The sequence below is a fragment of the Simochromis diagramma genome, unplaced genomic scaffold (assembly GCF_900408965.1).
Source record: "Simochromis diagramma unplaced genomic scaffold, fSimDia1.1 OVJJ01000816.1, whole genome shotgun sequence".
NCBI classification, from domain to species: domain Eukaryota; kingdom Metazoa; phylum Chordata; class Actinopteri; order Cichliformes; family Cichlidae; genus Simochromis; species Simochromis diagramma.
The window spans coordinates 13,696,501-13,724,290 of NW_024386908.1; the positions used below are offsets into that span (position 1 = coordinate 13,696,501).

Genomic DNA, 27,790 nt, shown 5'->3' on the forward strand with positions numbered 1-27,790 from the left:
TGTATGACAGAGTTTGTCCCGATAGAGTTAAAAACCAATCTGTATATATTGTAAGGCAAGCACCGATGATCGATTTTGCATAGGTATAGCTCATCTTGTTACCTGTTGGCTGATTACAGCAATGTTTATTTCCCTGGTTGTTGGCAAATAATCCCCTCTAATATATCCTCTCTAGCTTCATTAACTTGCTCATTTCCAATCAAGATAAGGGAAATTACACTGAGAGAACAAAACAATACAAACAAAGAGCCACTGAAAAACAATGTCCTTGGTCTTGTGGTTTAGTTATCAGTGTGTAAAACTTAAAATATACCAGTTATGTGTGTATGTGTGACTTTTTGAAGCATCAAGATCAATTCAGTGTATATTGTATCTTCTTCACAGTGGAGCAGATGTATCATACCTTTACTGATATTACCAAACAAAAGCATTTAGTATTAATTACTAATTTGTTTGGCTGTGATTCCCTAAATTTCTTAGTTTGAGTGAAAAAAAAAGTAAGTGAAGAATGTCTGCTGGTTTTTAATGTGTTGCTATAAGAGCAATGGTCCAAACTGAGTGCCAAGTAAAGTAAACAGAGCAGTAATGCTAAATCTGGCCCAGGCTCTAATTGGACTGTTTTAGAGACCATTTAGCTTTTATCTCGGTATGTTTCTCCACTGTAGATGATGTCATTTTAGCTATGGACTGAATAATGTCTAAACACTGTGTTCAAGTTTGACAGTCCGTAAAAAAAATGAGGTGCTAAGTCAATAAGTTGATCAACACAAGTGTTAAAGTGGGTTAACAGCCGGTCTTTGCTGACTTAAATTGAAAAGCTGCAGACTGACTGTGGCTCTAATAGCTCTTATTGAGTGCATAGAACTTCTTCATACCAATGAAATGATTCTCGGTACTGCTACATTTTGCTAAAAGTTTGGTTGTATGTATTAACAGTTTGTGTATTATGTCTAGTAATGTTCTATAATCTTGTTTGGAGCAGAACTGCCACAAAATTAATTCAGTGAGGGCTGAAAGGCACTGAAATACTCAGTGACACATTATCTTGGCCTCTTTGGGTGACTGTGGGCATAAATGCCATGACACCACTTGGGGTGTATGTGTGTATGTGCGCTTGTAATTCAGGTATTACAAATGTTATGGGGACCAAAATCTGTTTACACAATCATATTATGGGAATGTGTCTTCCTAAACACATGTAAATTGTTAGATTTTATGTTAAAAGCATGTTTTACAGTTGTCTTAAGGGTTATTAATGGGCACATGTCTAATGTAATGTCAATTTGCTTGAAATGAGGTATAAATTGTGCTTAACTAGTACAAACTCTTAGATGTAAAAGCTAGTGTCAAACTATAGTGGGCTGTCCACAATTTACAAATCAAGATGATGCCCAGAAACGTCCTAATATCTTCATCCTTTGAATTCATTATAGCTTAAAAATTTTATATGGTGGGTTCTGTTCTATTCAGCAGCAGTTCACCATATCTCGGGTATTATCTGTTATCTGGTTTCACTTACACTGACCATCAGGATAAATGGTCATAAGAAGCTGGTTATCAACTCACTACGTTAACCTTCAGTGTGCATTTCCATGGATAGGATGTTGCTGGCAACATCTAACCAATCTAAAAGGAGCATTTTGTGGGTCATATGACTCTTCTTCTACAGAAAATGCTCCCTGTGAGTGCCACCTACTCCACAGACTTTATCAAATGGTGATTAAAATTCTTTAGTGAACATAAAAATGCAACAGTAAGATGCAAATGTAAAAAGGAGAAGAGGAGCGTGCTGCAGCAAGTCATTAAGTGCCTGAGTAGTAAAATAAACATTTTAATTCCAGTTAATTCTTTTATCACTGAGTGTGCGCTCACTGCTGCTGCTTATTTCTAAGGTTATGGCTGCACATTAGAGCTCTCAAACTTTAAACTGGATACATTTAAACATGTAATGTTACTGTCCCACAGTCTAATAAAGAACGTGTGGGGATCGCTTTAGTTTTTCAGCATATCGATGCAAAATGAATTTGATTGAGCAGGTATTATTGGTGTGTGCATTGTGTACTTTTAGCTGTGATAACCAGCAGTGTGAAAGAGACTCAGCAGCAGATTAGAATCAAGTATTTTAGTTTATGTTTCCTTAAATCACCAAATTAATATATCGGTATTCCCATGACAATGTGACTCAGTTTGCGCTTTAGTGATTTTGGTAAGGTACGGCTGCACATATAACGCATTCCTCTACCATAGAATCGATATCACGCCGAAAACATGCTGTAAATAAGAGATTCCATGAAAATGCGCTGCTTTGAGCTGATTTAAACTGAAATTTGGAACATATCCCAGCAGTTGTATTTTTAGTCTCTCACCTGCATTTTAGGGTTTGAGAACAAATATTAAATATGGAATTTAAACATAGCCTTAAAGCCTTTACACACCAGATGCATTCAATCTGTCTGAATATTTTGTGCATTCAAAATATTTTTTAGACTAACCCATTTTTCATTCACACCAACCAGGTCAATTTTTGGATCCAAATAAAAAGGTTTAACCAATCAGACCAGTGCATTTTCCAACAAGTGTGCTCGTAGCTCAAAACGTGCACCAGTACTGAATATACAAATAGTAAAATAATATCATTTTCCTCAGACACACAGCTAGATGCAACTTCATGTCAACTGGCTCTCTGAAATTATTTCCCTGCTTACTTAGATGTGGTCCCAACTCTGCCAACTGAGCTCAAACTGCCCCACTGACATCCTGAAATATGTATGAAAGTGGTCGTGATGCCGCTGGATCAAACCACAGAATTCTCCCTGCTGCTGCTGCTGCTTTCTCGTGAGAACGTCTTCCTCTTCCTTTCTTTGTTTAGAAACATCAGGATCAGCTCATCCTGGCTTGATGTGAACTTCATTTTTTACACAGTGTTTTGTTTAAAGAGAAATCCTCTGCAAAAACACATTTGATGAGTATTTATGTTAAATGGAAGTTCAGATCCAGAACATTGGTAATCTCCTCTTGTTTTATCGCGACACAAGCAACACGTTCTGTTGACTAATGAAATTTGTAAATAATAACTACAGGATCATTCACCAAGCCCAGAAACTCATTGTTGTCATATGATCCAGATAAAAGAGTAGAATAACCCTTTGTCATTGTACATGTACAACAAAATTATGTAAAACATTTTTGTCAAAGTGGGATTTGAATCCATGCCTCCAGGGCAGACTGCAACCTGCACACAGCTCCTTAGACCACTTGGCCACCCTGACTAACATCTTGTGTTGACCTAACCTAAGATTAAAAAGACCCAAATGCAGACATAGCATGCAGACTGATTAATGGGATTGGGAGCCGTTTATTAAGGTTGATTCTGAGTTTAAACCAGACACACAATAAAAGAGCTCAGGGGGATCCACGCACTTACCAGACATTGTGACAAAGACAGAGTGGAAGACGAGACTATTTATATACAAAGCACTAATTAGAGGAACAGGACAAAGGTGAGGGCAGAGTATTAAAATTACCACAGGTGAAGATAATCAGGGAGGAGAAGGCAGTCACAAAGGAGGGAAAAGGCAGGAAGTAAAATTAGAAGTAGATACAACAGAAACTAACAGTCAAACAGGAAATGAAGGAATGAAAACAGGAACACAGAGGGAGGCATAAACGGGAACAAGGGGAAGACTACTACTGGCACTACAACTACTATCACTACGGCTACTGCTAATAATAAGAAGAATATACATGAACCAAAAACTAAGACCTCTCACTCGAATGCAGTAAACACAGGAACCAAAGACTTCATTTTACAAAGGATCAGTCTCACTATAAAATAATAAAGGCCTCGAGCAAGTATCCAAACCTCCATGAGCATGAAACAGTAACTGGGACTCTAAACACCATAAATAAATGCTCAGGATTATATAATGGAAACAAAACAGGAGTCGAGCACTAAAAGCAACAGTAGAATAACAAAAGCAATTAAATGTCTGTAACAAATGATATCTCCAAAACAACTCAAACCCTGAAAAAACAGTTGCCCACAGAAGCTAAATGATGTGTGCTCAGACCACCAAGTCACTAATTTGTGTAAATTAGATTGAGTAAAGTGATTCATGATCTGGACATGTTGAAAGCACAGACATCAGTACACATGACATTATTAATGTTAATCCATTAATAAAATATTTTTACCTTGAAAAATATTTACTTTTTTGCAGTTCAGAGTATTTTTCTTAATAAAATCAAATTATGATTCAGGGTTAAGACACTGCATGATATTTAACATACTAATGTCAACAAATTAGCCATCCTTGGTGTCAGATCTGCTAATGACTGCTTAGTTGAAAGAATCTGATTGGCTTGAGGCACAGTGTTTTGATGAAATGTTGGGTTAGGTGCGCTGTTGTTGCTACAGCAAATCTGAAACGCCAATTAATCACATTTAAATGGTGGAGAGAGTGGGGTTTTTTAAGCACAAAAGGCCAGTAGCATGCTTTCTCCAAAATATAAAACTGTCAATCAGAGCAGAAGGGAATGATATACTAAAAGCAAGGGGAGGACAGACTAAGGAAGACTAATTACATGGCTGATTCTTGCTTTCTTTACTTTTTTCTCTTTTACACAGTGTTTTCACAACAGTGGTATTGTTTGGGTGTGCATCTTGTGTTTTGTCCATTATTTTTAGGCCATTGCGGTATTAGATGTGACATGTTCTTTGAGCATTACACAGTTTGGCAATTTATGTTATTTCTTTTGAAATATTGAGAGCATCGCTTGTCAGTTGGATCAATCCAGTGTCAAGACCTACTTGAAAGACAGATGCCTGAAATAAATCAAATGTAACTCAGGAGCATCTTGTCTTTCAGAATCTTTCATGCATTCCCTCTTTGCAAAATCTAAATGCCTCTGACAGCATGCCAGCAGCTCTCCCTGTGATGCCTTCTTTTCAGAACATTAAACTCTGATATTTATTTTTCTTTTGATACTCCATAAAGATTATTTCACTATGCAGCTACTAGGAATTCCTATTCCGAGCATTGCAAGGCAATGTAAGTAAACAAGCCACTCTCACTTCCAAGTTCCAGCTTCCTTTTGTCAGGACTTGTACAACTGCTGCAGTGCAAAGCACACCCTGAAGTATAATTTCATATTGTGCAGAAATTTCAGTAGAAATCACCTAACATCTGAAACTGATGCTTTATGACAAGAGACAAAAGTATTCTGGAGCTTTACTCCGCACACCAGACAATAAAGGGGCACGCTTTACAACAGCATAACAAGAAGGGGGTTTCCCAAACAAATGTCAATATGAGACCAGTTGGAAATGAGAAATGTTGGCGGGGAATCAATAGTGAAGCAAAAGTATTTAACTGACTTTTATAATAGTTGACAGCTGTGAAATATAGTGAAGATAAAGGCTGGATGCTTTTCTGCAATAGCAGAAATTTTATTCATAATATCCAAAACATTTCAGATCCACTTTGGAGAGGTCATTGAGGTAAAATGTAAAAAAAAAAAAAGAAAGAAGGAAAGAAGGAAAGAAAAAAAGATGAAAAAATGCTTTTAGGTATCGCTTTACTCCACTACTAATCTCTTTTGATCAGCAGTTATATTAGAAGGAATGACGTGGTAATCTAATCGGGAGGGTCACATAAGTGGATTCTGTCAAAATTGTCTGCCTGTAACAACATGGTTTGACAGCCCGTCAGGTTTGAACACTTTGAGTTTTGGTCATGACGCATCTGTTATTCAGATCAAGGTTGACTTCCTTGGATTAGCGTCTGTCAGCTTTATTTTCAGCGACACCAAGAGGCTTCAGAGCACAGATTACTGCCAAGATGCTGATGGCCACTTGTGACTGGCTCTGGCATATTGCGTTCCTGTCTTATCTGACATAGCCGAAGCTGCTTCTTTACAAGCGTGAGACAGATCTTTCTGCAAGTGAACAATCACAGAGAGCCTTCATACATCAGTAGTTTTTGGACCACAAGTCCCATAACACTCCACTGAAACAGTTTGTTGTAGTCTCTTGAGTTTTCATTTGGGTGCAGCATTTTAAAAAATAGATAAAAGTATAACAGTACTTTACTCCCATTAAAACTTCACAGTACTGTAGTGTAAATCATCTTCTGGCTTAGGGCAAAAAAACATAACAGGTACTGTAAATAGAACAACCTATACAAGGGCAGCATAACTCTGTGTTTTATCATTAAACTCTGAATAACAGGAGAAAGACAGAGTAGGGGGATGGGAAGCATAATACAGAAACAATGAAGTGGAACAAATCCAACAGGCACAAGCTTTATCTCGTTCCCTTTGCCTTCCCCGCCTTTTTTCCATTTTTGCTATCTTTCTTTATCTTAATGAGCACCACAGCTTTCTATCGAGGGATGGTGCCAGTGTGATACATCACAGGCAGGACACATACAGGGGAATGAGGACAGGACAGTAGCAGGGTGAGAGTGATGCTGGCAGAGCGATTAAGAGTGCTTAAACAGGCATGCTGATTCAGAGTGTGAGCAAAAGAGCACCATCATGCTCAGAGAAATGGCAGAGGTCCTCATTCACTCCTTGATAGAAAAAAATAAATAAATAAAGAGGACTGAGAACACTCAGTGTGCGTCTGTGTGTGTGTGTGTGTGTGTGTAGCCATTTAGCCATGACTAAGTCAATTCCAAGACTGAATGCTCTGAGTGTAGGTAAAGGTGGTCACACAAAGACTAAATTAACACCTATGTGTTCACTTCAAAGACAAAAAGCATTAAACTTACACACTCACAAATACAGTTACAGAAATATATGGCAGATACTCTTGTCCATGAGCATCTGACCTGTAAAAACTGAGACCAGTGGAGTGAAAGTAACGGATTGCTGCATCGGTGTAATTTGAACAGACATACAAATCGTAAATACATTTTGCATATACTGGCTTTAAATGGATGTCTAATATATTTTGAAAAAATGGATGTACAGTGCTTAACGCATTTACTAGACCGCACCTACTGTAAGGTTTATGCCCCAGCTGCGCTAAATGAAACAATCACTTCAGCCACTGAGGAGGTTATGGTTTTCTGAGCGTTTGTGTGCATGCATGCATTTATGCATGGGTGTGTTGCATTTGGTTTTTAAACACGATGTCTTCAAAAGCTTTGAATGATTTCTGGTACTATTAGCAATTTATTAAAACCTGGCTTACATCCACTACGGTTTTCAAGGTCAACTTAATGATTTATTGGTTGAAAATCGACAATATGTTTTACACGTGTACCATCAATGTTCCCTCTAATTTTTCATGTGTCTGAGCGAACACACAAACTCCCTGAGCGATCCCTTGGACCACTGTGAGCAACATTAGACGTGTGCACTGTGATCACGCCAGCATCGAATCCATCCAAGTTACACGGTTTATTAAAATAATCAAATTACAGCATTTACGTTTATGTTAGACTACTTTTAATTAACTGCTTTAGCCCACTTACAATGAAAATTAAAAAAAAATTTGTTCGTGACCTGTATAGTATGTTAACACTATTAGAAGTAAAAATAACTTGAACTCCAATTTTGAAAACACAACTTACTTTTTTTTTTTCTTTTTTTATATAAAGCTCTGACTTGTATCATGAGTCTGTGGTCTGGGAGAGAGTCCTGTAACTCTCTGTCTGCAAAATACAGTATATAATGACCAATGCTGGGCAATTAATAATATAGTTACTTCTTCAAAAGAGTAACTGAGTTATGCAAACAACAAAGTTTTTTGCAGCTGTTTACCTAAAAATGCAGCCAAGGTGGTTTTTTTAAACAAACATTTCGAACTATTTACAGAACAATCAGCTGTTCTGCCTCAAATTTGATGCCACACAAATCATTTGTGCCACTCCAAAAAATAATTTCTGTCCACTATGAGATGAAGGAGAACAACAGCCTGATACCTGCAGGCCTGACAACAGGAGATGTATCACTCCTGTAACACCTGTAACATTCAGCAGTCGCCTCATTGTTCTGACACACACAACAAAACTATTGACTACGCTACACACTAACTACACAAGATTTGCGCTAAACGTGGCAAATCTCTCACATCTCAAAACACCGCCGTCACTCCTAAAACTTCCCCCTTCCTAAACAACTAAATGCCATGTTGCCATATCATTTTTTGATTGGTCGACATGGTACATTTTTCCACCAATAGGAAAGGGTGGGGTTTTTTTGTTTTGTGTTTCCTCACAGAGAGTGCTTTCGAGTTTTCCTTATAACCTCCTATTATTTTATTATGACACATGTGCTATATAGTAACAGATTATAAATGTATAAATACATAACAATTTGAATACATGTACAAGTTCCCTGAATAAGCATATTTTTTTACTATATAATGGAATAGATGCTATACATGTATTATATCCACATATATAAAAATTAATACAAAATATTTCTGCTCAAAATGATGTGCGTATATTAAGTATATTCAAATGGGTTTCAAGAGGGCAAATAACAAAATATAAAAAATACAGCACCATTCTCCTAAACATACAATAGTGCCCAGAGAGTGAGCTGCCTTGCTGGGTTTGCCGTCTCTGACTGCTTCTTGCTTTTCTGTTCTTCTTTTGGTTTCTGTAACGGTGTGCACAAGGAGTATGCACAAGCTCTTTAATTGAAATGATATTTCCAAGGCTAAAACATATTTTCTGTTGTTATTCATGAATTTTCTAATTTAGTGTTTTACAAAAAAAGCTGAAAAAAATTAAAAAAAACATATTATTATTGGTTGATTAAGATGACAAATTAAAACGAATGACTGTTATACTTGATTAATGTTTAACTTCTCAGAGAAGTCCAATTTATTTTGACAGATTTTTAAGTTTTTGTGTTTTCTGGTCTAAAAACATTTTAAGAACAGTAGTTATCATGACATCATCCATTGTTTTCTGAAGTCCTAATTTGAAGCCTCGCAGTGTCGGCTGCAGAAAAAGAAAAACAGATATGACAGTGAGGATCGGAGTGACTTGTTAAACTGTATGCTCATTACACACACTTGTCAATCATAAATTGTTAGACAACAAGTGTGTGTTTTCATACCAGAGATAATTCTCCACTTTGAAACACAGCATGATCAAAATTTACAAAAAAGGCTTATTTTTTTTATTCATCATGAACTTAAATGACTGACTGAGCCCACAAACCTAGCAGCAAAGTGTTTACAGAGGTAAAGTCAGAGAGCTGTTTTGCCATACACCTCCATAGGATCAGAGTTTTTTGTGCAGCCAACCAACTATGGTGGCTGCACATTGCTGAATGCTGATTCGCTTCTTCAGTGGCTTCATTTTTCTGACTCAGGCACGTTAACGTTTTCTATTTAACAGGGAAAAACTGTAAAATCATCTTCTCTAATACTACAGCCTGAGTCTATTTAATATCACACAGCTTCTCTTGAATTTGTTCTCAGTGGCTCAATAAAACCTTATGTGCTTGACACCCTTTGAGAAACGGTCAAACCTTTTGAGAGTGACACTTGGAAACTGACATTAACAGGTTCCTGTTCTTCCAGCTCAGCTTACTTCAGTCAAAGAGTTAGCTATAATTGCTCATTGGCCTGAATTAAAATGTCAGGTCTAAAGTCAGTCTACGCTGACCCCCATGGAACAATCAGAAGTACTCACCATACAAAGTCTGAGAGCTTAGTTGCGTAACGCGGTCTCATTATTCAGAGGCAACATTGCACCAAGTTAATAGGAGGTGACCTTTCCATTTGTTTACAGCAGACACTGTCTTATATTTTATTTTTATTCTTCATAGTCGTGCAAGCTCAAGCTCTTCAGTAGATAAAAATTGAATTATGTCTGCAACACCTACCCTTAAAATCACAATAATAGGAAATGTGGCACTATTTGCTTTTTCAATGCTGGCACCCATGAGCAGGATTTAATTGAACAATGCCTGTGAAAAGAAGGCCCGGTGCTTCACCTGCGTGAGATGATTATTGCATCCATGTCCGTGCTCTATGTGAACTCGGTAATGAGCCAGAAATTACCAGGAGACAGTAGCAGGTTGGTTCATTATCATGCATTCTATGAAGAATCAGTGACGGGGGTTGGGGGGGGGTCCCAGAGGCGATCTAAGAATGGAAACAGGCTTTTCTATGTTGCTTCTGTCATCCTTATGGGGAAAAACCAAACTCTGAAGATGTTCTTAGCTAATAGCGACAATAAGAAAAGAAACAGCATTGCCACTTATAAAATACATGACAGTGCTCCTACCTAAGCAAAGCTTAGCAGTGGCTCCTTTTCCTTAGGATCACATCTGAATCTGAGTCATAGCTTCAGCTGCAGCAGGTCTGCATGAGAGGAGCCGTGGTAAAAGGAATGTGCGTGTATTGTGCAAGAACATTCATTGATGTGCTATTTTTGCCCACATGAGGCACAGATTAGATAATGAAAAGTGGGCATATTCTGTATGGGAGAAGCAATGGCAATGTCAATACACTTTTTCAAACTCAAAGGATTTCTGCATGCACAGTGTGGAAAGAATAATGTCTATTGTGATCATTGTACATTATTCTTTACATTATTGCATTATTACTTCCATGGCTTTAGCCTCACACAAACACGCAGGCTGTTGTGGGCTGCCAGTGTTGTGAAGCATCTCACCAGAGAAATGGCTCGCCTGCCAGATGTTGGTTAATATGTTTGTCTGTTGATTATAGCTTGTTTGAGAGCTGCTGCAAATGTCCTTGGTGCCGGGTAAAAAAATGTTTGTCATGTATTAGCTAACACCTGGGACAATTTCCAAAAGGAAAAAGCAAAAGAGGTAAGGTCTTACAAGCCCCTTTTTTTTTGTTTGTTTGTTTTTTGTTTTTCCGCCTGCCCTGGATTTTTTAGGAAAGATAATGATGATGGTATTTTTAGGTGGGGATAAGAGAGGATATTTGCGCTGACATTGGAAACACATCTGATGTTACTTACACTAAAATAAGTCCCTAAAATTCCCCACTGAGAATCCGACTAATGAAATTGTACTAGGTGGGGTAGAAGCTCACAGCTCTACTCTTGAGAAGCATTTATGATTAGAAATATGGAAATCTGCTAATTAAAACCAAATCAGCAGAGTATACATGGTGCGGGGTTTTTCAGTCGAGGGTGAATTATTTGTATGAAATAAAATGTTTAATGTGAAGCGAGAGGCAAGATAGCGAGCGTTTGAGTAGGTAGCGTGACGGTGTTTATCAAGTTGTAGCTGTTGCGGGGTTTCTTTTGTATGACAGGAGGAAAATTGACTCATCCCCCTTACCTTCCTAGCTTGCTTGAGGACATTGTTCGTTCATTACTGGCTGAGCTCCAGTGTTTTTGAATCCCAGAAGGCTTGTGATATTTTCCAGACAGGACGGCTTTGAAACTGTCATGTGCAGCGAGAACTGTAAAAGCTCTTTCCATTGACCTGTATTTGTTCAAAATAAGTTCACTCGGTTCTTCGAGGCTGGTTTAATATACACGCAGGAGAAGCCTAAAACATGCTTCAAAATGTGTTGATCTTCTTATTTTGGCTTTAACGTGTCAGGTTAATTCCGAACACAACAGCAGAGGTCAAACGTGACGCTGTCATTTTTCACAGATGGTGTCGAGGCTGCTATAGCAAAGTAGCTGGAATATCTATGGACAGATCTCTTGAGCATTCACCGAAGAGGCAGGGGGGGGCGGGGTAGCAGAATAAAGGACACCTTAAAATGACATTCCCGCAGTGCTGAAGATAATTTGCACTGAATCAGTATGAACATAATTTATATGAAGTGCACATCAAAAGGTCACAGTAAAATAATTGTGAGCCTTTCGCTGTCAAGCCTCGGGACAATTCATCAGGACACATCAAACAGGAGTGCTGCAGCCACTTGATTTAAACTTGGACGACCGTAAAACAGAAGACAGGGAGGAGTGTGACCAATGTCTGTATTCTTGCTCTCCTAATATGTGCATTGAAAGACAAGTAAATTCTCCTGTGTACATTCTGAACTCATTCCCAGCACTTTGTGCACAGTGACACATGGCCACCTACAGGTTCCACGGGGAATTTGTGAGTAGTTGACTGTTTGCAGATTATTACAGCTTGTTTTTCCACCTGCTTGAATGTCATTTCCTGCTTGTTAACCCTCCATTAGTACCCCTTGCTTCGTGTCCACTTAACACAAGCACTGCTAGAGAGGTCTGGGTTTGAGAGGCTGTGTCACACCTGCAAAAGAGAGGTTGTCCCAGTAATTACATCCTCTCATGCAGAATGCTATTGTCTAACTTTTAATAAGAAGCCACTACCATTTTTTTTTATAAAGATTTAATACTCCCATTAGTGAATCATAATCTTATCACGTTAGAGAGGCTACATGCTGCTATGACCCTGGAAGTTGTGATGTTTAGCTTCAAAAGGATCTTATGATCTGTTGTGAAGATCAAGATGGCGAGGGATTCTAAGATCCCCCCTTTTATCTTTTATTGTAGAGATTAACCTTATACAGAATAGAGAAACTGGGAAATACCCTAATGCATTTTCACATATCACATGCTCTGAAAACAATATCATTAGTGTAGAGTTCGTCAGAGCTGCCCAAGATGGGAGGTACCAGTCAAGTATTGAGGTAATCATAAGACACTTACATAATCCCTCTATAACACAGGACTTAGTGCATGTGCTATTGGCACCGCAGGGGGTGAGTTCTGGATCTCATTGATGCTTTTTGTGATTGTAATTGATAGATGTAAACACTATCTTTACAAAAAAAAAACAAAAAAAAAACAAGAATCTGACATTTACAACATATTACAGTAACTGGCCAGGTTTACATAGCTGAAAATGCAATCTGGGTTTAAATGCCTTATTCAAGTTACGTTTCAGTTTTGATGCACTGCACAACTCTATCATTTAAATTTTATACAGCTGAGTACAGCTTGCATGTCTGCCAAATGGGACCATATAAAAATAAGCACCAAGTTATCCACTAATGTAGCTCAATTATCTCTCCACTCTCTGAGATACTGTAATGCCCAGTATTTCCTTTCAAAGCCTAAGTGTGAAGCCTCAGTCACACAGGAAGTGTCTAGACGCAGTGTGACGTCCACAGAAAGTCAGTGATATTCAAGCAGAGACTGGTGAAACTGCTGGCAATATCAAATGGGCACATTCTAACGTCAGCTTTGTTCATTTTCAGAGATTAAAGCGACTTTGAATGACAGTGCAGGACACCGCTGATTGACATTACTGGGTAGTAAACATAGTACTGTGCAAAAGTCTCGAGCCAGCACACTTTTATTTGTATTTTGCTTCCAAGGAGGCAGTAGTTTATTAAAATGGCCTTGAATAATAGTTCTCCAGGCTTTTTAAAGGTGTTTCAAAAGTTTTTGTTGTACTCTGAACTTTTTGGACTTTTTTCTATCTAAGCCACTTAACACTGACCTATGAATCATTCAAGCAGAGAAAAGACAGCTAACTCAAGGTATCAAAGGTATAAGTCTACACATATCAAGAAGAATCATTCTTACAAAATCTTACAAACAACTGTATCTTTAAGCACTTACTTAATTACTAGTAGCCTGTTGTAAAAACACTTTTTTTTTTTAGTTTCTTTAGTTGAATCTATGTGAAATACCAAATTTAACAAAAGTATGAAAAGGCATAAAATTATATTTGGCATTCTCAAATCTTGGCATTGTATGTGATGGCATGTAGTGTGTCCTTAAAATGATTGAGAAAACCAGACAAGTGGAGGACAAAAGCTGTCAAACATGGTGGAGCATCTGTTATAGTTTGGGGCTGCATTTCAGCCAGTGATGTTGGGGCTCTTGTCTAAATCTATGTTATTATGAATGCAGAAAAGTACCGTCACTTTTAGAGCCATCATGCAGTACCATCTGGAAAGCATCTGATTGGCAGTGGCTTCATTTTCAGCATGACAATGATCCCAAACACACTGCCAACGGCAGTAAAAGCACACCTGGATAGAAAAACACAAAATCACACAGTGGAACACCATCAATCATGAACTGGCTTTCCCGCAACCCAGACCTTAACTTTATTGAAGGAGTGTGGGATCATGTTGACAGAGAGCAGAATGAAAGGCAACCAACAGCAACAGAGAGCTTTGGAATATCATTCAAGAGGAAATTAAAAAATTGCAAAAAAAAAAAAAAATGGTTAAGAGTTGAAGAACTCTATTTATGCCTTAAATAGTATATTTCCAATGATGTTTTCTTGAAAGAAAGTGCTGGACTAGAGCCTGGAATGGCTACTAGCACCCAACCATCAGTGACAAAGCAATACACAATGAGCAAATCACTTCCAGAGGGGACACGGCTTAAGGCAGAGCCTGAGTCTGACAAGCAGATACAGGTATTGTACTGAATTTGTGTTGGTCAGAAGAAAGTTTGTCTCTCAGTTTCACGGGTGATGCCATCCATTAGCCATGGTCATGACTATCTGGGTAGAGACTTCAAGAATAACACTGGAAAGGAGCCAAAGAGTACTTTCTCAAGAGTTTGCCTGCACTCACCCGTTAAGTATAACCACTGTTCTTTTGAAAATAGTGAGTTGTTTTGACAGGGTGCTTCCTGTTGAGAAATCTGCTGGGTCTCTTTCCATGACAACATCCAGGAAGATTTTGCCATGGTATTACCTATCAGGATTACCACAGAGATCCAATATCCAATAAATCACAGAAAATGGATTAGCAAATAGCTTTGATCATTCACAGTATAAATATTTACTCTGAATCTCTACAGGCATGTGTCAAGTTCTATAACTCACAGTCTGATATCCCTGAGACAGTCGAAAGGGCCTGAGGAAATGAATGCAAATTTGTAATTACACTCCAGCTCAAGATTTGGATCGTTTGGTAGCCATGTCTCATCAGAACACTGGGATGCTGTGTTGTGTTGATGGTTATCAGAACAGTTTTCATTTCCTGTTGGACTGTTTTTTTCCCCAAAAAATATTTGTATGCATTTCTGTGTCTCTGTGTATCTCCCATCTTGGTCAGTATCCCTGTCTGAATCACAACTCAACTGAAGATTAGTTTACAAAAAGGCAAAAAAACAAAAATGTTTAATCCCAACTAAACCTGCTTAGCTTAACCTAAAATCTGATTCCAAAGAGATAAGAGCCCGTTTAACCTGCTCACATATTACCTATTATTAAAGCTGTATTTATATCACTTCTCTTTGTTTTTTGTTTCTTTTTTTAAGGCGTCTGCTCATTTTGCCCAAAATAAAGAATCCTTAAACTTAGATGAGCAAAAAAAGCAGTGATTTTTCTTTTTGAAAACTGTCTTTTTCAGTAAACTGGTATAACCCCTGACAATAGGGCTAAATAAATCTGTACCCCTGTGGATGAGCTGGACTGTAGCAATGCGGGGTTTTTACATTCCAGTCATGCTTCTGTGCAAACAGCAAGTAAACGAAGGCCTAACCTTGCACGCTCCCATGGAGAGGGCCTGCAATGAAATTGCATATAATCACAGAAAGCAGGGTGCAAGTGCCCTGGGATTTGCTTGGGATCAGTGCTCAGAGATGGGGGCTGGAAATCTGGACGCTAGGAGCAGTCAAATGCATCAGTTTAAGTTCAGCTACAATGGTGGGACATTTGGAAGCAATCTTTTATATATTTCTGGTTGAAGCCATGCGGACAGAAAGCTCACATTTGTTGTCTGTCTCTGGCAAAACTATTGTGTAAGTGATTAGTTATTTTCTGATTAATTTTAAATCAGAAACTTTAACTTAGGGTTAAATGTACTAAGTGTTTCTGGCTTCACTTTGGGCTTTTTTTTGTTATATCTGGCTAGCCTGGAGTCCAGCAGAAGAGACAGAGTGAGGACATAAGACGTGAAAGGGAGAGGTTGGCCCTCTCTGTTTCCCAGAGGGCATACGCAATTTTCAGCTCTAGTGAGCCAGCTCTAGGAATACCAGCATCTGAACACAGAACAATACTGAAGCTCATTTAGTCATGTCTTCCCATGGTAGCAACTGACTTGTCACCTTTTTTTTTTTAAATAAAAACAATTTAAACAAAAATGGCAAATTTAGGATTACTGGACCCACTGACACACATTTAATTCTCTGAGGTGCAGAGCACAAATTACAACAAACAACAAACTTATTTTTTATTACATCATCTGTGACTGATTATGTTAATCCTTTAAAAAACTTTACAGAATAAGTGAAAAATATCTGAATATTCATCTGTCTGAGGTGCCACTCATGCTCTGATTGGGCTCTGTCGGATGCAGTGGTACCTGACTACTGTAGTACTGAGAGTTGCAGGTAAGCTCCATGATTGATAGCTATGCTAAGAGTGCCACTGCTGCTCTCCCCAGGTGACGACAATTGAACTGCTGCTCAGCAGGCTGCAGTGCCAGTATGTCTACCAGTCACACTACAGCAAAAACATCTTGCTTCTGTTCAGTAATGGCTTATTAATGTTCCTCAATTCTTCTTAAGGAGCTAAGATAAAGATGTTTAATGAGGTTTTCAGCTAAAAGCACAACAGTAAAGCTAAAGTAAATAAATGGGTTTCCTTGGAAGGGGTGTCTAATGGCTTCCTTTAAATAAAGTGATGCTTTTAAACCAAGTCTGGGCCCCTAAGTCTGCTTTTGGAAAACCATGGCTGCCCACATTGAGCTTAAAAAGGATTTGTGCATTTTTAGTTGACTCTAGCAGGGGCCCAGCTTTCGCCCTGTTGTGGAAGAGATTTCAGGTGGGGGACATAGCTTATGGCAGCTAGAGGTGGACAAAGAGCAGCTAGGGGAGTTAACTGTCTCAACAGTGCTATGACCATCTATACTGATCCCCTTTACTTCTCTAATCCACTTGGCTGAAGCAAGTCACAAGTGTGTCCCATTTGTATTGTTAGTGTTTTTGAATGTAAATCGGTGGACTTAAACATTTTATGCGGATTAGACAAGCTTAGCTCCATGCCTAATGCAATGATTAGGGATTTCTGGCACAGCAGATAAGTGAATGTTCACTAGTTACTCACTGGGCTCAACGGTTAAAGACCTTAGACCAAAATGGCAAAGTCTTGAACAAGACAGCTTTCAAGCTGGAGAAGCATCACAGAGAAATGATCGGATTGGTCACTAACCTTTTGTTACATTAAACTGTATTCAAGCAAAAAACTTGGATGTAAAGACTGCTTAAATGTAGACTGAAGAAAGCTGAATGAAAGGAAATTTGGAAGAGAGCTACACTACTTTATATGATAGAGGATTGTAGGTGTGTGTTCTTAAACAAATGAGTGAGACAGATTTTCCAGTTTGTCTACACTTTTCAGATTTGGCATTTATCCCCGAAGAACAAACAATTTGATTTTCTGTCTTGTGTAATTAAATTCAAGGTGTTGTATGGACAGGGGTATGTGTTGGTGATTTATCTAGCAGTTTTTAGTCAAATATGCTTTGATTTATATTTACTGCAATGTCAAGAAACGTATTGGGTAACATTAAGGTTGGTTTTTAAATCACAGCAAAAGAGTACCACTAATACCTGAACCTTCAGTTCAGAGGCTGAACAAAGTTTGAGTACGTTAAGGTGTTTGCGTAAAAACACTAAACAGGTCACCAAGTGCCATAAAACCTGCAAAAAAGCAACTGAAATGACTCAAAGAATTTTGACGCACCTTAAGACACATCACTCATAATTTCAAAAGACTCTAGCACAGTATGCACAGAACTGAGCAGTGCTTTTAAAATCAAAGCAAGGTCTACAACACCGATGAGTGTTTAAGATTAAAAGGGAGAACTAGTGGGTCACTTGGGAATCCAAAGAAGTTTATAGCGCTGTATGAAAAGAATTTTTAAATGCAAGTTGGAAAATGTCTTTGAAGTTAAAATGCTAGCTCAAATTGTCAATAATTCCTTTTAAAGTTTTCATTGAACTCTTGGTAACATGATGTGTGTAGTGTATAATCACACAGTTCCTTGCTCTTTTTAAGAATGTATGCAGCAACCCTGCCTTGGTTTAAAGGAATAGTAATTTTAAATAAAACATCATTAGCTACTATATGGGTTTAGAAACACATGAAGAAGACATGAAAGGACAATAATTCAAGCCCCAAACTAGTCATTAGGTATTACGGTATTAGTTTGAAAGTGTATCCATCAAAGTGTTAACACCTAGTAAGCTTTAATCACTGGGGATTAATAAATAAATACATTTTTATATGTACATGGTTTTAAAAAATAGCAAAGAAAACATTACAGGTATGTTGTTGCATGTTTAACCAAATTCAGTCCAGTTGGGACCACAACAGTGGCATAAAAATGGCTATCAATCATCTGCAGCAATTAAGATTTAGAGGTATGGCTTTGTCCTGAGGCCTCCCCTCTCCCTGACATACACATACACAAAGATCTCAAAGATAAAATGGAACAAGTATCAGTGACAACAGACATGACATTAAGTGAGAAATTGTATTGTAAGGGGGTTGCAAAGCAGCTTGCAGAAGCAGCAGCAAAGATGAGCTAAACTCTATGTGGGTTCAGCATGTTCTATTTTACCACTAGGATGTTCAAAGATGTGTTGAGATATGCACTGAAGCTAGCAGGCACTGAGATCAGTTGACATAAAGGGGTTTCAGAGTGAGTTTGACTCTTGACTGAAGTAAAATTATGTTGTACTAGACATTGGTTTAAAAGGAATAATTTATGAAAGTTATTTATCCTTTGTTTATATGTGCATTAAAAAGGATTTGCTTATTAAACAAACAGTCCTATATGTGAACATTTCTATTACCATGACCATGTCGTCATCCATCTGTCCATCCAGCCATCTTCTTCTTTCCGCTAATTGACTAAAGTCATGGTGGAGTTGGAGCGTGTTTTGAGCTATCACAGGGGGGAGAGGCAGGGTGCATCCTGGACAGGTCGCCAGTCTGGCACAGGGTGATCTGTCATCATGATATCCTCATTTCATATCCTACCTCGATTTATTTTTACATATCTTATTATTCATCAGTCACTGATGTGCATTAGGTTTTTGCCTCTCAGGGACCTTTTGGGTTTTTTTTCTCTATAATGAGGCAGGTGTCTAATGGGTAGATGTTATTCATGCAGTGATTATGAAAAATATAAGTGCCTGATACCTGTGCTTCCAATTATCAAGCTAATTAGTGTGTGGCCAAAATTGCCACTGTTATCTGATGAATTGCTTTTAGGAGGGCTAAAAGCTAGTTTGAAACAGAAAGGGTCATATTGCCCATACTGATGGTTTAGAGAAGCATATTTTCACATTTTTGTAATGAATCTCGATTATCATCTGCTCTACTTGTACCATTACAGGTTGGAAGATGGCATCGCATCTTTTGTAGCATTCTGAAAGTATTTTTATCAAGTGTGCTGATAAGTGCTGCTGTCATTTGCTGTTTTAATTTTAATTTAGTGCCAATCAGCACATATTAATGTATTTTGGATTAGGTACCTTGACTATATGTGAGAAAATACTTGGCTTGCTAAGTTAAGTTAAAAATAAGTTACTGTGGGTTTCTCAGCTTTCACAGTTGAAAAGAAAAAATAAAGTGCATACAATGTATATGCATCTAAAATAATCTTTAGCTAACTAAAATGCTGAAGCTATCACCGTCATCCTTTGCACCTTATTACAAATCTTCTCTCTTTTGTTCTCTTGTAGGTTCCATCTGAGTAGGAGGTGGCAACAAAAGACCAAATGCCATGGATGCATTCAATTTCACATATTGGAATGCCTCTGAAGGCAATGACACAGAAGTTGTGGAAGAGAGCGAAAGCGCCTACAAGACTGTGGAGGTGGTGTTCATCGTGTTGGTGGCTGGTTCCCTCAGTTTGGTTACAGTTATTGGAAATATCCTAGTCATGCTTTCCATCAAAGTTAATAGGAACTTACAAACTGTCAACAACTACTTTTTATTCAGCCTTGCATGTGCTGATCTCATTATTGGACTGTGCTCGATGAACTTGTACACAGTCTACATAGTGATTGGCTACTGGCCCCTGGGGCCAGTGGTGTGTGACTTGTGGTTAGCATTGGACTATGTTGTCAGCAATGCATCTGTCATGAATCTTCTCATCATAAGCTTTGATAGATACTTCTGTGTCACCAAGCCCCTCACCTACCCTGTCAAAAGGACCACCAAAATGGCAGGAATGATGATTGCGGCTGCCTGGGTCCTGTCTTTCATCCTATGGGCGCCTGCTATTCTCTTCTGGCAGTTCATTGTGGGTGGACGGACAGTGCCTGAGAAGGAGTGCTATATCCAGTTCTTTTCCAATGCTGCTGTTACTTTTGGCACAGCCATTGCCGCCTTTTACCTACCTGTCATCATCATGATTCAGCTCTACTGGCAGATCTCAAGAGCAAGCAAGAGCCGTGTGAAGAAGGACAACCGGAAGCCATCCGGAGCAATCCCTGAATCTATCTCACCAGGCCAGAGGAGAAACAACACTCCAAAATCTAACAACAACAATGTACCAGGGGAAGATGCGGGGCATTCGCAAAGCCAGAATGCTGCTGATGGGGCAAACCAACATGACGGAAAACTCCAGAATGGCAAAGGGCCTTCCTCAACCACTGCTGAGGGAGAAACTGAAGGTGATGATGCAGCAAGGGAGAACTGTACTCCTGGAGAGGAAAAGGAAAGCTCCAATGACTCAACATCTGGCAGTGTGGCTGCTTCCAATCAGAAGGACGAGGAACCAGCACCATCCACAGCCAACTCCAGTCTTGAGACAAACCAGCCAATCACACGTCAGCGAGCCAAAGCAGGGGGCTCCAAGCTGACATGCATTAAGATCAAGACTAAATCGCCCAAAGGTGACTGCTACACACCATCTAATGCCACTGTTGAGATTGTCCCAACCTCAGAGCGGCAGAACCATGTGGCTCGGAAGATTGTGAAGATGACTAAGCAACCTCCAAACAAGAAGAAGAAAGCAGCACCGTCACGGGAGAAAAAAGTTACCCGCACCATAATGGCCATCCTGGTAGCGTTTGTTGCCACTTGGACTCCTTACAACGTGATGGTGCTTATTAACACGTTTTGCTCTAGCTGTATCCCCAACACAGTATGGACTATTGGTTACTGGCTATGCTATATCAACAGCACCATTAATCCGGCCTGCTACGCCCTGTGCAATGTCACATTTAAAAAGACATTCAAACATCTTCTTCTCTGCCAATATAAGAATAGTAGGTCAGCCAGATAAACACAGATCGCTTGGCAGGAACCACAGATGGATGAGTCGTGTGTCTATGATTGTGTGTTTGTGTGTGTCATCCATGAACATGTGTATCTGTGCCTATGAAAGAGGTTTGTAAGCATCATAAAGACTGCAAGAGTACCTTTGCCATCATTCAGCCATTAGTTTTCCAAATTCTCTCAATAACCGGTTGTAGCACTTTACACAAATTCAACTGAAGCCAGTTGCATTGAGATATGTTTTGCAGAAACAGTGTAGATAAGAAAGGTTGTGAGGTAAACAAAAAAGGGTTACTGAATGCCTAAAAAAGAAAAGGGGGTGTAAAGCATGGAAAAGGAAGTGAGACTGATCCGATGAAAAATGAACAAAGGTAAAGAGCAGAGGAATATCTCTGCTGTAAGAAAACACAAGAAATCTTCAAAATGGGAAAATAGGGCTGACTGAATTTACAAACATCAGAAGTTTGAAGTTCAGAAAAGATACCTGTAGATAACTGTAAATATCACTATGTAATTATGTGTGTGAGTGCAGAAGTAGGTGCGTGCTGGCTCTGCATTTGTGTGCACACGTGTGGCCCTCTGCTTGCCTTCTTTCTGTGATCATCATCATGACACCTCCAATCACTCACATTAGGACTCAAAGAGTTCCCATTTAACAATGAGCCCCTGTGGGAATGAGTTGCCATTAATACATGATACTTACATAAGACTTTTAATGTTAAAGTTGCACTTGGCAAGTTTGCACACTGGCAGGAACAGATCCCAGTCAGAAATAATGTTGAGCTTAAAAGATTGGTTTGTTCTTTTTAAGAATAAAATTTGTACATTAAAAAAAAAAAAAGGAATTAAAATCCACTGAAGCAGCTGATAAAGATTGAAAACACTCAACAGCAAAACTTAATTTGAACCAGTCAGATAAATCCATTATTCTGCTAATTGAGGATGGATCCCCATTGAGGATGTAAATATGCTCGTTCACATCAGTGATGGATGGGAAGACTATTAGCGCTCATGTTTGTTGAGATGAAAATGGGACCAGGAGACAGTTGCTGTAGCTTAGTGTAGCACAAATAATGGAAACAAGGGGGAAATGGCTGATTAACGTGCTCTGTCATTTAATCTGCACATGTAAATGCAAACAGCAACGAGGAGGAGGATCTTAGAGTAGAGCGCTTGCTTCTTCAAATTGAAAGAAATCACTTGAGCTGGTTGGGAATGCCCTGCAGACCCCCAGAAAGGTTCAAGGTAATCACCAAGGCGAGCAAGATCTGCACAATTTTGAGTTGACTGCCACTCGGTCCTGGATCCAGATAAGAGGTAGAAAATGGATCGGACTGGATGTAAAGAACAACATGATGTTTTCTGAGGGTCTATGTATGATACTACCTTTTTTTTGTTGTTGTTGTTTGTTTGTTTTTGTCTCGGGGCAGTGATTTTTGTCTTGCTGTCAGTGTGAGGAAGTCACTGCACACAGCCAAAGAGTAGTCTCAAAGAGTAGTCTGTCATATACCATTAGAAGGGATAACTAAATGGCTGTAGCTGAAAGGCAAACAAACAGACCCAACTGCAGTAGCTATAAATAGCTATAAAAAATAAATTAAAAATGTGGCATAGCTTGCTCAGTCGCTCTTTTGTCGCTCATGACAGCTATGAAGAAATGTGTTTTTGCTGTCAAGATATTCACCGCTGAAATGAAACTTCCTTCTCAGTGAGTGAAACAGGTGGTTGGAGCTCAGAGCTGTTTTTTCTTACCGTCTGTGGGAAGGCACTTTGAGTGGGAGACGTCATCTGATCATGCTGATTAGTGGATTGATGTCACAGCGTGCTCTGTACTGTACTGATGATGATTGCGATTGCGAAGACCTAGGTGTGTGTGTGTGGGGTACGCTTGTGTGTGGCTGTATACATGCGGAGTTTGTCTGTGCACTCCATGAGTGGAGTTTACTTCTGATCACAGGTCATAGACTCGTGATTTTTCTGTTTTTTAAAAAAAAGGGCTATTTACACCTTTTGTGTTTTGTGACTTTTTTTATTTTACTACTGTTCAAGTATTATAAACACACACACTCATATACACACACACACGTACACTTGTGTTAATGAAATGAAAAATGGAGAAAAATATATTTTTCCAGCACAACATGTTCTGTGTGCTCATACATGTCATCCATCACTTAAGCCTCGAGATCCTCGTTTATACTAATGTGCGCTCACCAGTTGATCTGATTAATACGCAGGAGAAATTGCCACGAGGATGTTGCCACATTGGCTGGTAGGGGGGCTTTTTTTGCAAAGAATTACGCCTGCACCGAATAGCTACTCAAGGCTGTCTCCTTAAAGAGAAATCTGGGACAGATCCTATAATGAAAACTCACCATGAGGCTGATCAGATTATGGGACGATGTGGAACACCTACATTTGAGATTAAAGATTGCCCATTATACGCTCAGCTTGCTACAAGCCCATGCCCCACTTAGTGCTCCACTCAACCCTGATCCTGTTATAGTCTCTTACTCTTTTAAGGCCATGAATGTAATGTACATATTAATGTATATTTATATAGTCATTTTCATATATTATTTCATTGTATCTTTCATTTTTCTCAATGTATCACCTTATTTCCAGCTACTACACCACTGATGTATGCTCTGTTCATTTCAAATCAGTCCATATATATATTGAGACTTCGAGCAGCAGTATGCATTCTGCCACGATCGGGTGGGGATAGGGGGAAGAGATTAAACAAGAAGGTCAAAGCACAAAATTACAGTGCAGAGGAGAGTAGTGAAAGTTTGGAGTTACAGTCTTTTATGGATATTTTTATTCAAATGACTTTCAGAGACATTAGAAGGTTAGAAATAATGATATTTAGTTCAAATTAAAATTTGCCTTTCATCAAAGAATCATCAATTTTCACATTCTCGCAGGCATTTGACAATCTAGTGGCCAATTTGCCTAGATAATCTGGAAATATGTTACACCCCATGTTCCTTGAAGCAACCCTCATAAGTTAGATTGACTTGATGGCACTGTTTAGGTGTCATACAGTCAAAACTGTTCCCGCAGCTGCTCAGCAGGTCTGGGATCCAGTGGTTTTGCTGGACTCTGCATCGTAGACAGAACACCCGCTGACTGCCTCTATTCGCAATGAAGTGATTGCCTGCCTTGCCCAGAAAATCCTCACATTTCTTTCAGCATCCATGAAAGATGGCATCAAGGGCTCCCACAGCATCTTTCCATTTGTTCTGCATCTTCTAAATCTTCTTTTTCACCAAGACACCTGAACTATAATGCTCTGATATAGGTCATCGTGTCTTAGTGGTGCGTTCATATGTATTTATCTTTTAATATTGGCACAAAATGTTTTGTCATTCTTTTAAAGTTCTCAGTAGAAATGCAAAGTAGTGTAAAACAGAAAAAAATTAAACCACCTCAGAATTTTACTTTTGAGGTTTGAGCAACAGAAGGGGAAAAAAAACCCCAACTGGTCCATATTTATCTAAACACCTCCAGCAGGAACTCAGACGTCCATCAGAGCAGCCATCCTTTTCGATGATAAGTGGAGCCATGTCTGTCTGACATCTGTCACACATCTTAGAAGTGAGTAAAGACCCTTCCAGAATAACTAATCTTTGCTAAGCTGTCATTTGAGTGATACCAGCAGGAGACTAAGTGGCTCACAGCTCAAGTGGTGGTCTAGGGGTCTCAGCTTGAGCAGCTGTGTAGGTGTTTGATGGAAGGCGATGGCAGTTTATCACCTCCCGGAGCGGGAAAAGGGCAAAATGCATCCAACAAAACAAACGTGTGTACTTTGAACATTAGGGCCATTAAGCCATTTCACTCATCCTGGTCTTGTTGCCACGTTGTCAAACACTTGAGAACTAAAAGACGTTCTTGTATTAGGGCTTGACTGGAAATGGTCAAAGTGGGTGGGGGTTAGGTGAGGAATGTACCGTTATGACAGAGAGAAAGTGCAACACATAGTGACAGTGAAAGAGTACAGCTGCCGTCCATATAACGGAGAAAGCAAGCTGATGGCTCCAAGGTGTTCTTTGTACATGTGAAACAACAGATAATCGTGGTTACGAGAGGGGCTGAGTGAGACATAGAAAGGGCGGAGAGAATAGGGTCTGTTCAGTGACAAAATCCAAAGCTAGAGGATCACACCGCAGGTGGACCATGTTTGGAGAAGTCCCAGCCATTCTCAGCAGGTCAGCCAAAGGTTTTCCTGCAAGAATTTTAGTGTCCCGGTCCCAAACCTGCCACTGTATGTAAACAGAGTGACACGGCACCGTTTACTGTCGCTCCTATGCTTTTATTTCATCTCATTCTCATGCCGTGCAAACGCAATTCATAGTTTCTCACTGTTTTCAAGCATTTTAGCATTTTATCAGTGATTTCAAATGCATTTATACATACCTTGATGTCCATGACCAAAATAAACATAGTCTCTCTCTATATTGTAATAGTCATCATATCGTGTTGTGCCGTCAGAGCTAGCTGGGCTCCTGTCCATACGGCTTATGTCAAAGGGCTACATTCCTTTTTTAAGGAGTACATGTGACACGCAACGTTTATCAGAGACAACTTTAAATTTGAGGTTTCTCTGGCTTCACTCTTGGGGCCGTTGCTGAGAATAATCTCAACAGTCTTGTGCAACCAAGCAGATACGAAGACGCAGCAGCTTGTGCATGCTGTGAGATTTTATTCAGAGACTGAAAGTTTATATCGCCGGATTGTACAGAGCAATTTGAAGTGCCTTATCCAGAATGACATAAACAAATTGCTCTTTTATCCTAAAATCCCTGTTGCTTCTTCAGAGTGTCTGGCCTGAAAGTTGTGGATCGTGCTGCTGTGTGATGCACATTAAAGAGCGTGTTTGTCAGCCTTCCTGATTTTATTTATTTATTGATATTATTTTGCCAGCTCTGGGCTACCATCACTATAAGTTTTAGGTTAACAGGAGTCACCTGTTTTGACTGAACGAGCTAAAGAATTGAAATGATGTAGAAATGTCCACAGCTAAACCAGTTTGCAGGCACAGTGGGCTTTTTTAGTGCACTGCCAATCCTTTATGTATGTATTCTAAATTGTCTTCAAAGGCATTGTACTTTTACATGCAAAACCTATGTGTGTGTCTTTACGTTGAGATCAGGGGTCATCATTCATTCGTGTGTGTCTGTGTGTGTGTGCATGCACCTTGCTGTGTGGTGGTTTATTTTTTTTCTAACTGGCATCCTCAGCATGAACTCATCAGACTGGATAAAATATCATAACGCACATCAGGACAGATTCAGGCAGAGTGATTACCTATTTCTTTGTCATCACTTCTTTCTCTTTCAACAGCAAAAAGCTTCCAAAGACTCACTGAGACATAGAATTCCATGGAAGAGACATGATATACATACATTTTCTATCACATTTTGTAAATCTGAACCTTTTATCATTGTACAAAGTACAAATGTAGTATTACAAATTAGAATTTGACCAGTGTACAGCCAGGGTTTTTGGTTTTTGGGGGTTAAAAAATGATTAATAAAAAATCTATAAAGATGTGAATATTATAAACTGTGTTTCTAAGATTATATAACTGCAAAGGTAGAAGGTATAAATATGTGCATTTCTGGAGTGCGTCATTTGAAGAAATGGATTCTTGCCTTGGGAACTGAGTGACTGAATCCAAACTTTTACACAATGGAAAAACGTTCCAGGGGATTTGAAGAATGACTTATGCAGCCAGAAAGAGGAAAAAAAAAAAAAGAGCAATCCCCAAGAAGGGAAACCGAGGATGGGGACAAAAGCTAAAACTAGTTTCAGTGTGGCCGAAAGCTCCGAGGCAAGGGTTTCATTTTGATTTCACCTGTAAATTTATAAGGCTTCACACTTACCTTGAGAAAAAGGTGGTTCACCTGCTCTCTTGCTAGACACACTTTACAACTTTTTGCAATTTTAACATCACGGGAAAAATGTGTTCTGTAAAAAAAAAAAAAACTAATGTGCTGAGGGTTTGAGTTCTATGACCTGGTCTGAACTTCATGGGTCAGAAGACGTGTATTTAAAATGGAAACCAACTTTTTAAAAAAGCAATCAGTAGCCTGCTGCAAGTGTTAAATGTACATTCAGGTGTTAATTTTTCATTTGCTTATATATGTAGGTGCTCACTGTGTACTCACTCACTGTGGCTTGTGGCTTCTCTTGTAATAGGAAAAATAAATTTATTGTTTGCATTGTATATATCTATATGATATTACATTATATGTAATTCAGATGCAGTATATTTGAAATGTACATACACGATTAATAGCTATTCTCTGAATGTTTCCCCTCGACAATCCCTCGTTTATTCTCCCCCCCCCTCCCCCCACTATGAAACTCCCTGTACAGTAACAATGGTAATATTTTTTGCTTTGATGCATTCTTGATCGATTATCTGTTCTGGACAATGAATCTGAGTGTTCTTATCACTGGCTACCTATGACACTGTAAGATGAACTGCATTAAGTGGTTACATTGTGCCATATCCTCTCGGAATGAAATTCGAATAAAAATATACGAAACGTGTTTGAAATTTGGAGGTTTTTGATTAACGGGA

The 27,790-nt window shown here is 39.0% G+C and overlaps 1 protein-coding gene across 3 annotated transcripts in view; it reads left to right on the forward strand.

The window, feature by feature from the left end:
* Positions 1-27,274, forward strand: part of chrm2a (cholinergic receptor, muscarinic 2a) — an 82,262-nt gene extending 54,988 nt beyond the window's left edge. For all 3 annotated transcript variants that reach the window (XM_040035529.1, XM_040035530.1, XM_040035532.1), the window contains exon 3: positions 19,656-27,274. In XM_040035529.1, the coding sequence (XP_039891463.1) occupies positions 19,697-21,205 (1,509 nt within the window). In that variant the 5' untranslated portion in view covers positions 19,656-19,696 and the 3' untranslated portion in view covers positions 21,206-27,274. The remainder of the gene's footprint in view (positions 1-19,655) is intronic.
* The last annotated feature ends 516 nt before the right edge of the window (positions 27,275-27,790 follow it).